At 31.6% G+C, this 17579-nt stretch overlaps 1 protein-coding gene across 1 annotated transcript in view; it reads left to right on the top strand.

The window, feature by feature from the left end:
- LOC127706893 (lipoxygenase homology domain-containing protein 1-like) overlaps positions 1-17579 on the top strand; it is a 73905-nt gene that overhangs the window by 37009 nt on the left and 19317 nt on the right. Inside the window, exons 17-31 of the mRNA XM_052211618.1 lie at positions 2537-2694; positions 3829-3902; positions 4469-4662; positions 5261-5453; positions 6725-6739; positions 9179-9339; positions 9708-9794; positions 10521-10872; positions 11112-11266; positions 13806-13939; positions 14670-14818; positions 15403-15507; positions 15709-15817; positions 16628-16815; positions 17225-17400. Of these exons, the coding sequence (XP_052067578.1) occupies positions 2537-2694; positions 3829-3902; positions 4469-4662; positions 5261-5453; positions 6725-6739; positions 9179-9339; positions 9708-9794; positions 10521-10872; positions 11112-11266; positions 13806-13939; positions 14670-14818; positions 15403-15507; positions 15709-15817; positions 16628-16815; positions 17225-17400 (2250 nt within the window). The remainder of the gene's footprint in view (positions 1-2536; positions 2695-3828; positions 3903-4468; positions 4663-5260; positions 5454-6724; positions 6740-9178; positions 9340-9707; positions 9795-10520; positions 10873-11111; positions 11267-13805; positions 13940-14669; positions 14819-15402; positions 15508-15708; positions 15818-16627; positions 16816-17224; positions 17401-17579) is intronic.

Genomic DNA, 17579 nt, shown 5'->3' with positions numbered 1-17579 from the left:
ACTTATACTCGATTAATATTTTTTCTTTATTATGATATAAACAAAATATTATAATTTATCATTATTAAGTTATTTTATAAAAATTAGAATGCTTTTAAGAGATACTGAACATTTGTATTTAATTTTAAATAGTATGAAATGACTGCCTTTTTTCAAAGTTTCGCATCCATTGATATGAATTTATCAAATAAAGTTTTGATTTCTAAGATGGCCTTTCACCAGGGAAAATAAGATCTTTTTTATAATGTATAGGAAAAACAAATTATATAGGAAAATAAATAAATGGATTGATTTATTTTTTTGCATAAATGCCGCAATGAATACAATTTTTATATGACATAGACTTACAATTGATTATCTGAAAGATATAATCTTTGCTACATTTATATTTTGCCATTCCCACACAGCCACCAGAGAAGGTTGGAGCATGTTTTGAAACATCCAGTGTAATCACATTATTATTTTTTTTCAATTTGGTGGTAGATTGTTACCTCCCCTGTATGAATGGTTGTCTCCCTTGGATGAATGGGCTCATAGAAAGCTTGCATGCATGTAACCTAAATATGTTGTTCACTAAATCATATAATTTTAAGTTTGAAATTTATAAAGATGAAACAATTATTTGGTAAAGTTGAATTTTTTGTTTAAATCATTTCGATTATTACAGCTCAAACTGAGATTCACAAATCACATTATATAAATAAAATCCTCGTATGTGACAAGCTTTTTTTTTTATAATACTCCTAAGATATATATATATATGTGTGCAATAGAGCTTGTTTGAAATGTCATGGTAGAGGTCCTTGTTATTTATTAATAAAAAATATGCATGATAGTAGATGTTAGATTATGTGTAATGTAGGTTTGTAAATTTTTATGCAGGATTGCCTTTTAGGTGATTTAATATTTGAAAGAATACTATAGTTAGTAATTTTTGATAGCATGGAAATTACTAATGTTAAAATGATGAAGAGCACAAGTGTCGAAATTAGGAGATTAACCTGGAAATTTTTTTTTTCAGTATTGTATTTATGTTTAGTTTTAGATTGTTATCTTATATTTATCTAGGTCTTTGCTAAAATGTTTTTTTGAGAGCATTGCTATTTATAATGATGATTACTTTATGATTAAAGATACATGATTCTATAGATTTGAATCCTTTCTCATGACAGTCTGTTGATTCTGATATTATTTGTTTGATTAAAAAAATATAAAAAAATCATATTGACCCTGTTTCCAATAACATTTTTTGTCAGTTTAGGTGTAAATAAATTCATATTGAATCCTATTCACTTAAGCTTACCTATCTATAATAAAACATTTTAAGTCTTTTGTAATGATCCATTTTTTTTTTTAATTTTTTTTTTGATTGACCTAAGGAACTAACCTTAGACTTTGGCATGGTCAAGACTAAATCAAAGAAAGACTTAAATTGTTTAAATAACATAATCAATTGCCATTCTTATTCCCATTCTTAATCCCATGTTATATTTTTAGTGCAGGGAAGGGATTCTGAGGTGTCTTGCTGTAAATTCAGAAATTAATGTGATTCTTAATGCTAAAAATGTGACTGTATCAGGTTCTCAATATTAAAAAATCACATTTACAATAACATCTGTGATTTTCCTTTCTAAAATTTTGCAATCACATTTAAATTAGATTTTACATTTTTGCCAGTGTTCAAGCAATCACAATAAAAGATGCATGCATATATTTCTGAATTTACAGTATTTGTATGACAATCAACTTAAATTGTGGAAAAAATGAAATTTTATGAAGACATTTTTTGTATACTTTTTAGGGTTAGATATTTAGTAGTTCATGCTAGATTTGCTTTAGTATCTCTTGAATTGTTGAAGTCTCATGATAAAAAAATAATGTTATATGTTAGATTTGCTTTTGAGTCATTTGACTTGCTAGAATGCTTACTTCTTAATCCTTGATATGTGCTTTATTTCCAGGAAAAAGCATGTTTTTTTTGGCAATTTTGCCATTTACAATTTACCTTTATAATTCTTGATAGATATTGATGAATTTTCTCCCTTGCTAGTATAGTCTATATATTCACAACAGAAGAGACTGTGTTTTTTATTGGTCAGATTAATATAATTTAAAAACAGGAATTTATAACTTTATCACATTTGAAATTATATTTAAATAAATGAAATTTCTTTGGTTATCTTCCATTGTTACTCTCGAAAAAGATCACATGTTTTTGTTATAAATATCTTAATGTTGAAAACTTATTATGTCTCCTTCTATTAGAATTCAAACTTAATTTGTTAGAAAGTAGTTGAATAATCACAATTCTTATAGTGATACTAATATTTAAATTTGTAGATTGGTAGTTTATAGATACATTGTGTAATAACATTGACAGACAGAAAAGTTGTTTTTTTTTCTTTTTTAACAACATAATAATTTTATTCATCAAATATTGCTTGTTACATAAACCATCAAGATTTCAAGCTTCTCTTGACGTACTCAAAAAGTTATTTTGCATAGCATATTTATTTATCAAAATTATGTTTTGCAGAAAGATGTATTTAAAGTTGAGGCTGTGACTTTGATGGGCCTAAAGAAAATTGTGATTGGTCACGATGCCAAAAACCCTGGATCTGGTTGGTTCTTGGACAAGGTCATTGTCAAACAGGAAGGCAATAGCAAATATGACACAACGTTTACATGTGAAAGGTAAGATATTCTTTATCTTTATACAAAGGCATATTTTCCTTTCATGAATTTTATGTGGAAACCCTGCATGTGGCATGTGTATTCAACTTGATCAATCTTGATTGACAAGGATTGTCAGTTTTTCTACCAAAGGTCATGATTCTCTGCGAGCACTCCAGCTTGCTCCGCAATACCAATAAAACTGACGGCCACGAAATAGCCAATACAATACAGTGCCGAAAATGGCTTTAAAATACCAAAAATCCATCAATCAAATGATATGGAAATACTTCCCAATAGATTACAATTATTAATAAAATTGAGAATGGAAATGGGGAATGTGTCAAAGAGACAACAAACCGACCACAGAACAGACAACAGCAGAAGGCCACCAACAGGTCTTCAATGCAGCGAGAAATTCCCGCACCCGGAGGCGTCCTTCAGCTGGCCCCTAAACAAATATATATACTAGTTCAGTGATAATGAATGCCATACTAAACTCCAAATTGTACACAAGAAACTAAAATTAAAAATAATACAAGACTAACAAAGGCTAGAGGCTCCTGACTTGGGACAGGCGCAAAAATGCGGCGGGGTTAAACATGTTTATGAGATCTCAACCCTCCCCCTATACCTCTAGCCAATGTAGAAAAGTAAACGCATAACAATACGCACATTAAAATTCAGTTCAAGAGAAGTCCGAGTCTGATGTCAGAAGATGTAACCAAAGAAAATAAACAAAATGACAATAATACATAAATAACAACAGACTACTAGCAGTTAACTGACATGCCAGCTCCAGACTTCAATTAAACTGATTGAAAGATTATGTCTTCATCATATGAATATCAGGCACAATCCTTCCCGTTAGGGCTTTAGTATCATACCATCATAACTAATTAATGTCTGACTGCAGATTATTTATCTATTTAAGTTTCATCCAGACTATGTATGAAATATTAGCTGCAAAAATCAAGTAAACAACTGTCAAATAACATTCAAATTAATAGATTTAAAACATGAGTAGTCATTTTATTTTGTTCTATTTTACAACTTATTTACTCTTCTCCAGTTGGGTAAAATTGAACCGTTTCAATGAAGTAATTCTTGAGTATGTATGAAGTATAGAACTTAGATATGTTTTTTATATTTCAGATGGTTAGATGCAGATGAAGATGATGGTCAAATTGTCAGAGAAATAACAGCAACTGGTGTCCAGTTGTTAAGTAGTAAGAAAATTCAAATATTAAAACAAACATTTCAATATTTCTAATATTTTTTTTCTGCAGTTGTTGAATTTGTGTTTTGTTAGTGGGTGTTTTGAAAACATTAAAACTGGTGTTCCTTAAATATTTTAAACTTTATACTTTGCCTATAGATATCTTCAGATAGCTTTAATTTGTCAACGTGTATTTTCTCAGGATTATGAAACTTTGCTTAGAGTAATAAATTAAAAAAAAAAAAAAAAACAATATTAAATCATACAACAGTAGCCTTAAGATAGATTCTTCATTAGAATTTTAATTGATCAATATTCTGATTCCTATTCTGGTTACAGTGTACAGTAAATAAAAATATATCTTGTTTACTGCAACGACATTCAATGTTTATGTGTTTGTGTACGGCAACAACATACAATATTGCTATCTTTATTTACAGCAACGACATACAATGTTTATGTGTTTGTGTACGGCAACAACATACAATGTTGATATCTTTATTTACAGCAACGACATACAATGTTTATGTGTTTGTGTACGGCAACAACATACAATGTTGATATCTTTATTTACAGCAACGACATACAATGTTTATGTGAAGACAGGAGACGTTAGTGGAGCAGGAACTGATGCTAACGTCCATGTCAAAATATTTGGTTCTAAAAACGACACTGGAGAGCTTAAACTCCGCACTACTGAAAATACAAGTAATAAGTTTGAGAGAGGAAGAACTGACCACTTTAAACTGGAGGCCTCAGATATTGGCAAGGTACTATATCAAATGAATAAATGGAGATGTGGCTAATGTGTCAATGACACAACAACCCAACAACACAAACAAAAGACACCAGTTTGTTGGTCATCCATGAATTGCTAATAAAATGCAATACCTTAAATGTGATTCATAGGTTTACTGTAAAAACTGTACGGCTGTAACAGGTAACTTAATAAGACAGCTTAGCCATTGTGTGTGTCTTCAAAGGACATTCCAACTAAAACAAGATACAGTGGCTAAGACAAATTTTAGAAGTACCAAATAACATAAAACAAAGGTAGCATCCTAACTCTGAACTGAACAGTTTGATGGCACCCATGTTTTAATATATATAACAGTTTTCAATTATTTTCTATTCTTTTTCTTCACTTGCATGATTTGTTGAATTTCAAATTATTTATGATGCTTTGCCATCAGTTATAGCAATAACTATAAATAGATTAATTTGCGAAGTGAAACAGAGTTGTTTCATGATACTCTGTATATCAAAAAGCATTGAAATTTTCATCTGTGAAAACACAGAGTGTTTTTTCATTAATAAAATTCACTACCAAACTTAGAGTTTAACCTCAGCAATCGATCTTTTTTTCAGATAAAGAAAATCAGGATTGGACATGATGATTCTAAACCTTTTGCAAGCTGGTTACTGGATGAGGTACGAATAGATATCCCATCAAGAGGTGAACAGTACTTGTTTGCTTGTCATAGGTGGCTCGGAAAAGACAGTGAGGATAAATTATCAGAAATTGAGATTGAACCATCATTCAAAGAGGATAGAGAAAAACGTAGGTTTTAACTAGACAGTTTAGACGAATTTGTGTGACTGTGATGAGGGTTTTGCACGATATATATTGTGACACAATTTTGTTGAATGACTGATTGCTTGCACAATTGTCCAATTGCTTTCTAATTCATACAAATCATCAGAGGCAAATATGTTTTGTTGTCAAATGAAAATTTTCTTTTTGTGTATTACTCTCTGTAATGTATTTATTTGAGGTGATAAGTTTATCTTTCTTATAGCAAAGTTTGCAGAAATCAACCACATCCTTGGAATAAGAAAATTTGAAATATCGAAAGTATTTAAAAAATTACATTTTCATAAGCTGAATGAATTGAAATATAATTGGCAGGATTTGCACAATGCATATGAATGGAGGCTGAAATGGTTTTGTTGGTAAATTTTTTAATAATGCCTAACGTAAATAAAATGAAATCAGAGTTACAATAAAGTCTCCCAATATGTAGGATATGATATCTGAATAGTTAGTAAAAATCAGAGTTACAATAAAGTCTCCCAATATGTAGGATATGATATCTGAATAGTTAAAAAAGATCAGAGTTACAATAAAGTCTCCCAATATGTAGGATATGATATCTGAATAGTTAAAAAAGATCAGAGTTACAATAAAGTCTCCCAATATGTAGGATATGATATCAGAATAGTTAGTAAAAATCAGAGTTACAATAAAGTCTCCCAATATGTAGGATATGATATCTGAATAGTTATGAAAGATCAGAGTTACAATAAAGTCTCCCAATATGTAGGATATGATATCTGAATAGTTAGAAAAGATCAGAGTTACAATAAAGTCTCCCAATATGTAGGATATGATATCTGAAAAGTTAGAAAAGATCAGAATAAAACCCAGTTGTTGTACTTTTGACCAAAATTGATATATTGTTAGTATAACATCAACACATTTTAAATTTTGTAATGTTTTTAATAATAGGAGCAGGGAAAAATGCTAAGATACTAATTTGTGTTATGTGCTATATTTGTTAACAGCTCAGAATTTACAAAAAAAAATCCAAATATATAGGATATGACCTCTGAATGGTTAGAAAAATTGACTGTCTAATTAGTTCTATAAATAGGTGTACAAGTTACATCTGAAATTCTGAAAATTGTCCCATTCTGATAATATGAACAAATAATGAAAACATGCAAGGACTGAATGGATTGTTGATATGTACCACATACTTTTGACCAAAATTGAAATATTGTTAGTATTACACTAACAAATATAAAATATCATATTGTATTTAACCATAGGAGCAGGCAGAATTGGTAAGATACTAATTTGTGTTTTGTGCTGTATGTGTTAATAGCTCAGATTTTTTTGTAATTTCTGGCTAAGTTGTATTTTTCATTTCATAGAAAGTTAATTTTTGCTTTTTTGGTTTATATTTTTTAATCTCAATCAAGTCTGGCATTTTAAAGCTTATAAACATTACCGGGTATATGTTAAATATTTTAAATGTTTAAGAACAGAATAATCTAGTTGTATATCAAGACCAGCTTCAAATGTCTATTGTTGAAATCTTTTTGGAATAAAACTTTCAATATTTCTTAAAGTATCATTTTATCTTGATCAGTTTTTGTAAAGTTATGATTACAAATTTGTGAATTCATGATAAGATTCTTAAAATTTTATAAGTTCAGTTTTTGTAAGAAATTGTCAATGTTGTTGATTAATCCCTTTATATGTGCTTAACCTTGTGTTTGTAACAACCTATTGTAAGGGAGTTACTTCCCTTTATGTTTTATTTACAATATAATTTCACAAGAAAATAACATAAGTTGGAATGATTACAGTGTGGTATTATTTGAGCTCACTTTGTCGTGATGTTTTTATATTCACGATAATAAGTTAGTATTTAAAAGTTTTACTATTTGATAAGCTGTCATTTAGTATAATATCAATATATCCGAAATAAAAAAAAAAGGGAAAAGATAGAATTATGGTAATTGAATTTGAAGTTTTGGAAACAAGAACTTTATGCTCTTTTATCAAAAATCTTATATCTAATATTGATTGCAAATTACATTGGATTACGCAAGATTCATTAGTAATTTTTTTCTAAAGATTTTTGTAAAAAAAAAAATACTGGAGATGTAATCTTGGAAATGAGAGCATTTGGAAGTCTGAATCATGATTTATGCGAAAGATTGGTAGTGAAGGAAAGTAAAACTTGGATATGGGAGTAAGAGGAATTGAAACGGTAGTCAAGGAAAGTAAAACTTGGATATGGGAGTAAGGGGAATTGAAACATTAGTCAAGGAAAGTAAAACTTGGATATGGGAGTAAGGGGAATTGAAACATTAGTCAAGGAAAGTAAAACTTGGATATGGGAGTAATAGGAATTGAAACGGTAGTCAAGGAAAGTAAAACTTGGATATGGGAGTAAGAGGAATTGAAACGGTAGTCAAGGAAAGTAAAACTTGGATATGGGAGTAAGGGGAATTGAAACGGTAGTCAAGGAAAGTAAAACTTGGATATGGGAGTAAGGGGAATTGAAACGGTAGTCAAGGAAAGTAAAACTTGGATATGGGAGTAAGGGGAGCTACTTAATGATGTCCTCCTTGTCCTTTATAATTCTCAGCAGTTAGCTGTTATTATATGGATTGTCTGTGCAAATATTCAATCATTAATTTGGGCTGGCTGACATACTGATGTTTGCAAAATAATCACTTTTGGTCTGTGACATCACATGTTTTCTGAAAGATAGGTAAAAGATACCATTAGAATAATCAAACTCATAAGTCGAAAACAAACACACAGCCAAGGTAAAAAACGAAAAAAAAGACAAAGAGACAAACAACAGTATACAAAACACAACATAGAAAACTAAAGTCTCAGCAACACAAACCCCACCAAAAACTGGGAATGATCTCAGGTGCTACAGAAAGGGTAAGCAGGTCCTTCTCCTCATGTTGCACCTGTCATGAAAGGTGCTCAAATATATTGCAGTATGTGGATTTTGTCATTTCCGCCTGTCAATAGTGGAAGTGGGCACGAAGCGGAAAAAATTTCTTTAAAGTACCTAGATGGACATGAAATTTCTGGGGGTTCTTGGTGGCCTAGTTGTAGAGTAATTCATCTACAGAATCACTAGACTGTCAACACGGAGGTAGTCAGGTTGAACCTCACACGTGGCAGGTTCGTTTGACTCCCATCTTACTTAATTAAATATGATTGCCAGTTTTCCTACCAAAGGTTGTAGGTTTTGTCTGGGCACTAGGGCTTCCTCCACCAATCAAAACTGGATGTCATGATATAGCCATGAATGCCTTTGGTTAAATTTGAGTTGAGAGAAGTGGGATGCCCGTAGAGCCATAATGTATTAATTGAAAAGTATTATTTCCTTCAATGGCAGAAAAATTAGATATTGGTTTCAGAACATCTGTCCTTTAATCAAGGATAATATAAACTTGTGCAAAAATATTTCTGTATGTTTCACACTGATTTAAAATCTTTAACCAAATATTCAATTTCCAATACATAAAGTAACGTGTAGGCCTGTATCAAATTTTTTTTAATTTATGAACATGGTTGTATATCTGGATTTTTTTTATGAAAAAAGAACCTTGCTAAATGAGCTCTGGATAATCCAATTAAGTGTCGGAATATTTTATGGCATATGGAATGTCAACAATTTAAATCCATCCTTTAATAAATATATGGTTTTGAAATACTGTTTTATACCATTATATTAATTTTTGCAGGAATACCATACGAGGTTACAATCTGGACAACAGACAAACGTGGAGCAGGAACAGATGCTAATGTCTTCCTTCAGCTGTATGGTGTGGATGGAAAGACAGAAAAAACACAACTACGCAACAGGAGTGATAACTTTGAAAGGGGACAGAAAGATATATTCAAGGTTTGTTTTACTGACATAGTTACATATCTCAATGGACTTCTGAGAAATGGAACAAATGCTGATATTAACCAAGGTTGCTAAAGTGTAAAATGTAGGTCACAGTGACTAAATTGTTACAAATTGAAAGGATTAGGCGTGAAAAATATATCCATTAAATTAGGTTGGTTTACAGTATGTATTACAACACCGTTGAGTGACATTTTTATGTTCCAGTTTGAATTAAATCTAAATGAACATAAATATATCTCCAGTATTTTAGGAGCTCCTCTAAATTATCTCTAGTTGATATACATGTATCACTGTACTGTATATATCCATGTATCACTGTATTAGAAATGTAATCTTTTGAAAATTTATGTTTTTTACAGATTGAAGCATTAGATGTTGGTCAGATTTCAAAGATCAGAATAGGACATGATGCCAAGAAATTGGCATCTGGTTGGCATTTACATAAGGTGAGGGTCATTATATAGGACAAGAAGTGTAGACATTTAAATTAATTTTGTTATATTTGTTTTGGATAGTACTGAATTTGTTCTTGACAAAAGAAAAATGCAGTTCTCAAAAGTTTAAGTCAATACATAATATCCTCAACTCTTGGAAGTACCCTTTTCTTGAAGATTGAAATATTCTCCAGACTAGGTCAATCACTTTTTACTGATGAAATCTATATTTCATTTAACATATTGTATTGGTCAATGAAAAGGAATAGGACACATTTTATCACAATATACAAAGGTCCTTTCCAAACAATATGAATATTCCATTAAACACAGGTCAGCAATAATTATAAACACAGTTATTATCAAGTGGAAATTAAAACAACTCATGCAATAGGACGTAACATGTGTTCATGTGTATTACAAAAAAGGCAAATGTATGCAGTTTATAACTGAGGTATTGCAAATGTAAACAAGAAAGAATTAAATTAAAAATATTCAAATAAAATGAAATAGAATCTGTGTTTTTGTAAACAAAGTATAAAATTATTGCAAAAAAGAAAAAAGATCAAATTAAAAAAAAAACAGAATAAAATCTGCATTTGTGTAAAAAAAACATACAATTATTATAATATCCTGATACAAGAATTGTCAGGTTTTGAAATCCAAAAGCTTGTTTGTATTTATTATAATCTGAGATTCCTGAAGCAAGTCATACCAACCTTCTTATTTTTATGTCAGGTACTTATAAGAAGAAGACCAAGAGCTGGAACTAAGAAAAGACGAAAAAAGAAGGGTCCAACAGAACAGGAAAGACGGAAAGAAATTCTAGCTGAAGTTCATGATGATTCAGAATCAGATTCAAGCTCCTCAAGCACTCCACGAAGACGCAGAAGCACATCACGAAAAAGTAGAAAACCGAGCTTGAAAAAGATTGAAGAAGAGGATGTTGTTGATGTTTATGACGGAGAAGAAACTGAAGATTATTGGTTCTTCGTTGACAGATGGTTTGATACGTCAGAAGATGACAAAGCTATCGAGAGAGAGTTATTACCAACTGATGAGCAGGGAAAACCCCTTCATGGTTTAGAGGGTATGTTCTGCTTGAAGAAATTGTTAAAGAATTTAAAAAAGCTTTTATTTTGCTTACAAAACTTCCCCTGATAAAATTTTTAGTAAAATAAATTCAGTGTCATCAACATCTCAATTTAACCACCCATTATGACTATCGACAAATATTAGTATATATAAAAATTCAACTGCCCTGAGCTTATATATAGGTGAGAAACTAATGTTTTATTGTAAAGGATCAATCATTAATCTCCTTTACAGAGGTTGAGTACACAGTTAAAGTTTACACTGGTAAAACAAGTGGGGCAGGAACTGATGCTAATGTTTTTATCAACTTGTATGGTGAAAAACATGATTCTGGAGAAAGACCCCTCAAAGAATCAGCTGACAACATGAACAAATTTGAAACAGGAAAAGTAAGTCTGTGTTTATCTTCTTTATTTCTTTCTGTTTCTCCCAATAAACCTTAAAGTATTTATTATTCAAATTCTTTATTATACCCCACGCAACGAGTTGCGGAGGGTATAATGTTTTTGACCCGTCTGTCCGTCTGTCAGTCCGTCAGTCCATCAGTCCGTCAGTCCTATTTCTTGTCATCGCAACTCCTCTCAAACCACACAACAGAATTTCACGAAACCTTTTTAAATAATAAGGACATACTATGTAGTTGTGCATATCGACAGGAAATTACGATTCAATTTGTTTTCTAGGAGTTACGCCCCTTTGAACTTATTTACTTTAATGTACTACTGCAACCTTTTGTCATCGCAACTCCTCTCAAACCACACAACAGAATTTCATGAAACCTTTTCAGATAATAAGGACATACAACGTAGATGTGGATATCTACAGGAAATTACGAATCAATTTTTTTTCCAGGAGTTACGCCCCTTTGAACTTATTTGCCAAATATACTACTGCAACCTTTGGTCATCGCAACTCCTCTCAAACCACACAACAGAATTTCATGAAACCTTTTCAGATGATAAGGACATAAAAGGTAGCTGTTCATATCGACAGGAAATTATGATTCAATTTTTGTCGAGCCTGCGACTTTTGTCGCAGAAAGCTCGACATAGGGATAGTGAGGCGGCGGCGGCGTTAGCTAACTTCTTAAAAGCTTTATATTTTAGAGGGTGGAAGATCTGGATGCTTCATACTTTGTATATGGATGCCTCATGTTACGAAGTTTCCGTCAGTCACATGTCCAATGTCCTTGACCTCATTTTCATGGTTCAGTGACTACTTGAAAAAAAAGTTAAGATTTTTTGTAATGTTAAATTCTCTCTTATTATAAGTAATAGGATAAGTATATTTGGTATGTGCGTACCTTGCAAGGTCCTCATGCCCGTCAGACAGTTTTCACTTGACCTCGACCTCATTTCATGGATCAGTGAACAAGGTTAAGTTTTGGTGGTCAAGTCCATATCTCAGATACTATAAGCAATAGGTCTTGTATATTAGGTGTATGAAAGGACTGTAAGGTGTACATGTCCAACTGGCAGGTGTCATCTGACCTTGACCTCATTTTCATGGTTCAGTGGTTATAGTTAAGTTTTTGTGGTTTGGTCTGTTTTTCTTATACTGTATGCAATAGGTCTACTACATTTGGTGTATGGAATAATTGAAAGGTGAACATGTCTAGCTGGCAGGTGTCATCTGACCTTGACCTCATTTTCATGGTTCAGTGGTCAAAGTTAAGTTTTTGAGTTTTGGTCTTTTTTTCTAATACTATATGCAATAGTTCAACTATATTTGGTGTATGGAAATATTTTATGATCTCTATGTCAGTCACGCAGGTTTTATTTGACCTTGACCTCATTTTCAAGGTTCATTGCTCAGTGTTAAGTTTTTGTGTTTTGGTCTGTTTTACTTAAACTATAAGCAATAGGTCAACTATATTTGTTGTATGGAAGAATTGTTAGCTGTACATGCCTGCCTAGCATGGTTCATTGGTCAATGTTTAGTTTACTTGGTTAATGTTAAGTTTATGTGACAGTTGTAATAAAGCTTTATATTTAGGACTATCAACATAATATCAATGATTAGTAAAGAAGGCGAGACATTTCAGCGTGTGCACTCTTGTTTTTCCAGGAGTTACGCCCCTTTGAACTTATTTGCCAAATATACTACTGCAACCTTTTGTCATCGCAACTCCTCTCAAACCACACAACAGAATTTCATGAAACCTTTTCAGATCATAAGGACATACTACGTAGATGTGTATATCAACAGGAAATTACGATTCAATTTTTTTTCCAGGAGTTATGCCCCTTTGAACTTATTTGCCCAATATACTACTGCAACCTTTTGTCATCGCAACTCCTCTCAAACCACACAACAGAATTTCATGAAACTGTGTAGATAATAAGGACATACTATGTAGATGTGCATATTGACAGGAAATTATGATTCAATTTTTTTTTCTGATACAATTTTTTTTTCTTACACTTATTTTATTTCTCCAATGACAATGTGGGGACGTGGGGTATGTGAGCGCGCTCACTAAGGTTCTTTAAATTAATTCACAGTAGTTTGAAACATAAATAATTTCACAATTTTAATGCATAAACTTGTCACACTGGGTAAATTTTTCGCAGATTAATCAATAAGTGTGCCCTTTACAGCAATATTGTATATTTGAACAAACTCTGCGCAGGGGATTTTTTTCTCAAATTTTTGGTGATTACCAAATAAGCAAAAATAACTCAGAAATTATTGCGATGTTTTTATTAATGCGAAAAATGTGATAGTATCAGGTTCTCAATAATAAAAAATCACATTCAGTAGTGATTTTCTGTGGTCAAGGATTCGCATTAATTTCTGAATTTTCAGTTGTTTTGAAACTATCTAAGGGCAGTCTTCATCTTCCTATCTTTGGTAAGGTTTTCTGTTGGTCAGGAATTATCTTTTGATTAATTTTACTACAATAAAAATGTTTTGTCTCTTTTGCAGGTAGATACCTTTAAACTAATGGCCATTGACTTAGGAAAACTTGTCAAACTAAAAGTTCGTCATGACAACAAAGGTATAGGAGCAGCTTGGTTCCTGGATAAGATTGAGGTGCTGGATAACAGGAGGAAGAAAACGTAAATACTTTGAAATGATTAAGATAACAAATAATGATACTATAAATTCAGAAATTTTAGTGTGCTTTAATGATAGGAATTTCAGAAACAAAGAACACAAAATGTGGCATGTGTCTTTAATAACAGAAACTAATATTTTATTTGATGTGTCAGTTAACAGAAATAATAGGAGAGTTCTTGGATAGTTGCAGTTTCAATGAGAAGATTGAAAAAGTTCCATCACATGATATTTTTTTCTATGCAGCCGCCTAGGTTTTAGACAAGCGAATTAAGCAAATGTAATGAATTAAATTGATTTCCACTTTAAAAAGTACACCACACTTTTCTAGTTTGACCCCTAACCATGACGAAAACCTATCGTAAGGTGGCATCACCCATATGTTGATGTTTTCATGCACAGGACGTTATATTGATCCCAAGACTGAATAGATTTCTGATATTATCATGTGACTTTCGTTTATAAAATGAAATCGAACACAGTAAAACTATCTTATATTAAGTCAATGCTGGGGTCAGTGAACAGAAAAACAAGCTGACCAAAATTAGAAATTTAGAGGTCAAGATATGATCATCAGTGGTGTGCAATAAAAATTAATTTAGAAAAAGCATTTTAACAATAACATTGGTATTCAAGACAAAAACACAGTGACATGAAAACATTACAAGATCAAACTATTAATGAATGCTAACAATTTTAAATACTGATCGTATATTTTTCCACCTTTTATAGGTATTACTTCCTGTGCCAGAAGTGGTTGGCTGTTGGTAAAGATGATGGTCAGATTTCAAGGGAATTAATTCCTGTCGACAAATCTGTTCTGGAGAAATCAATAGGAAAGAAAGATGGTGCTAGACAAGATGTGGCATTAGAAATTAAAGGTAAATATGTGCAGAATTTAGAAATTCCTTTAGTTTTACCAAGTTCTAGGACTTTTTAAGTAAAATGTGAAAAAAATATCATTAATCTGAGAGAAAATTCAACCTAATCCCAAATTATCAGGTTAAAGTTTTGGTTTAAGATAGTTAACCAATAAGTAATAGTCCCATAATCTTAAAACATAGTGCTTTAACCATTGTGATGTAAACTCTTTATAATGAATGCCAAATTAGGGATTTGACTCTGATTTTGCTGTGGTCTTATCTCTTATGAATACATTTTATTTTTTTAATGTTGAAATGAAGAAAAAATATTTCCAGTTAAATGTTAAGATTCATTAGATTAAAGGGGATCTTTTTCCCCAAGACTTAGTGTCAGCTAGAAATTCTGAACAGATTTCCCAATTTCAGCTTGTAATTATTTTTTAAATGGTATGCAGTAGCAATGGAGAACACTTATCATCAAATGATTTTAATTATCAGCTTGATTTGCACAATTTTGCAAAATTAGATGAAGATAATTAGGTGATAGTAATCTTTACAAATGGAAAAAATGTGGCTGTATTTGGTTTATTTATTCATTTCAGCTGCCATGACAACATACTACACCAAGGTAGTGACAGGAACTGTATCAGGTGCCGGGACTGATGCTAATGTTTATATGATATTGTATGGAGAACAGGATCATACAGGTATTTTTGTTTTATTATTAAGAATAAGATTATTCTTTGTTTTCTAAGCAATTGTCAAACGGGATAAAAAGACTGAAATAAATATCATATATCGTTTTCCACCTATTTAAGAAATTGTTAACATGGTATTATTTCAGTAATTTTCTGTGCAAAAATTCTTAGCGATACCTTTTATGAGAATACAAATGTTATATTTTACAGATAAAATGTTTTTGAAGTCCTCCATGACCTATAAGAATAAATTTGAATCTGGTCACACTGATGAGTTTATACTGGAAGCTGTCAACATTGGTAAACTACATAAGATCAAGTTAGTACACTTACACATTGTTATATTTAGCGGCTTGGTTGCCGAGTGGTCTAAATGGTTCAACTACTGTATCACTAGCCTGTTAACACTGAGGTTGTGAGTTTGAACCCTGCATGTGGCAGGTGTGTTGGACACCAATCTTAATTGACTAGGATTGTCAGTTATCCTGTCGAAGGTTGTGGTTATCTGCCAGCACTCTAGCTTCCTCAACCAATAAAAACTGACCGCACAATAGTGCTGAAAGTGGAGTTAAACACCAATCAATCAATCAATCAATCATTTTGATATTAAATTTGAATACAAATTTATCATGGTGATAGTGGGTTGCAATGGTCTTAACAGATAAAAACTAGTGTAATTTGATGACAAAGATATCTATTGTTAACTTATTTAAAGAAAAATTTTTGGTTCTTATACAGAAACAAGGAGATGTGGTATGATTGCCAATTAAACAACTTAGTCCATATGAATTACTTTATTCCTTATGAAGAGGTCCCTCGCAGGTTTATTTTGGCTTAAAGGATTGTAGGATGGCATGGGGATGATAGGAAACTTTGCACCTTTTTCCCTTTTTTAATTTTAATTGGATAATTGTAAGAAGGTTTCAATGGTTTGAAATTTATATATTTCCATTATTCTTGCCAATATTAAGGTTTTTTTTTTTTTTTTTTCCTTTTTTTTTTTGAGGGGGTGGGGGGGGGGGGAATATTTGTTCTACAAATATAGAGTACTTGACTTGTTTAGATATAATATAAATATTTTCTATGTAATATATCCTGGAAACCATAATTTTGATTGCTTCAATTTCAGAATTGGACATGACAACTCTGGTTTACTTGGAGCGGCATGGTTCCTAGATAAAGTAATCATAGATGCCCCATCTCTTGGCTGTAGCTGGACGTTCCCTTGTAACAAATGGTTGGCAGACAATAAAGATGATTGTCAGTTAGAGAGAGAACTATTCCCACAGGAATTGGAAACTGTGGAGTATAATCCTTGTAAGTAAGAATTTTCCCACAGGATCTATTAGTTGATTCCTAGTCAAGTATAAACCAAAAGAAAACATTACCCAGTTTAATTACAAACTGGGTATCATAATCCAAGTCACACAACTTTCAAAAACAAGGGCTTTTGAAATTTAAAATTGCATTTTTTTTTCTATCGTTGATCAACAGACAAAATTGTCAGATAGATTACTGCAATTACAAAGAAATGCTGCATACTGATTCAAAATCTGAAATGCCATATCTAATTCATGTACAGATCAATACTGGCACATTTTTTACAATCAGGTGATTTGACCCAGATTTCAAACTTTACTGAACATGGAAATGTTATGTGTGAGTGGGGGACGGTGTCCTATGTAAACATATTCTTTGTTTTTTGAATTTTGAATGACTGTTTCAGGTGTTCCATATGAGATCAAAACATTTACAGCAGATGAACGAGGAGCTGGTACCTCTGCCAATGTATTTATATGTCTGTATGGAAAGGAGGTAATCACTGAGGAGAAACCATTGTGTTCTAAGCGTGAAAGAGATGGTAAATTCAAGAGAGGCAAAATGGATCTCTTTACGGTGGAGGTAAGTGCAAAAAAGAGAAAGATATGTAGAGAAAGATTTTTATTGTCACAACTAGTTTTAGGAGTTCATTGACTCAAAAATATTCCTATATAATAAAAAATGCAGAAAATGATTTGACAAATTGAGCATTCAAATAATTTGACAAATTGAGCATTCCAATAATTTGACAAATTGAGCAT

Source organism: Mytilus californianus, unplaced genomic scaffold (assembly GCF_021869535.1).
Source record: "Mytilus californianus isolate M0D057914Y unplaced genomic scaffold, xbMytCali1.0.p SCAF_6, whole genome shotgun sequence".
Lineage (NCBI taxonomy): Eukaryota > Metazoa > Mollusca > Bivalvia > Mytilida > Mytilidae > Mytilus > Mytilus californianus.
The sequence above is the reverse complement of the archived record's forward strand: the minus strand, read 5'-3'. Positions and strand labels throughout refer to the sequence as shown.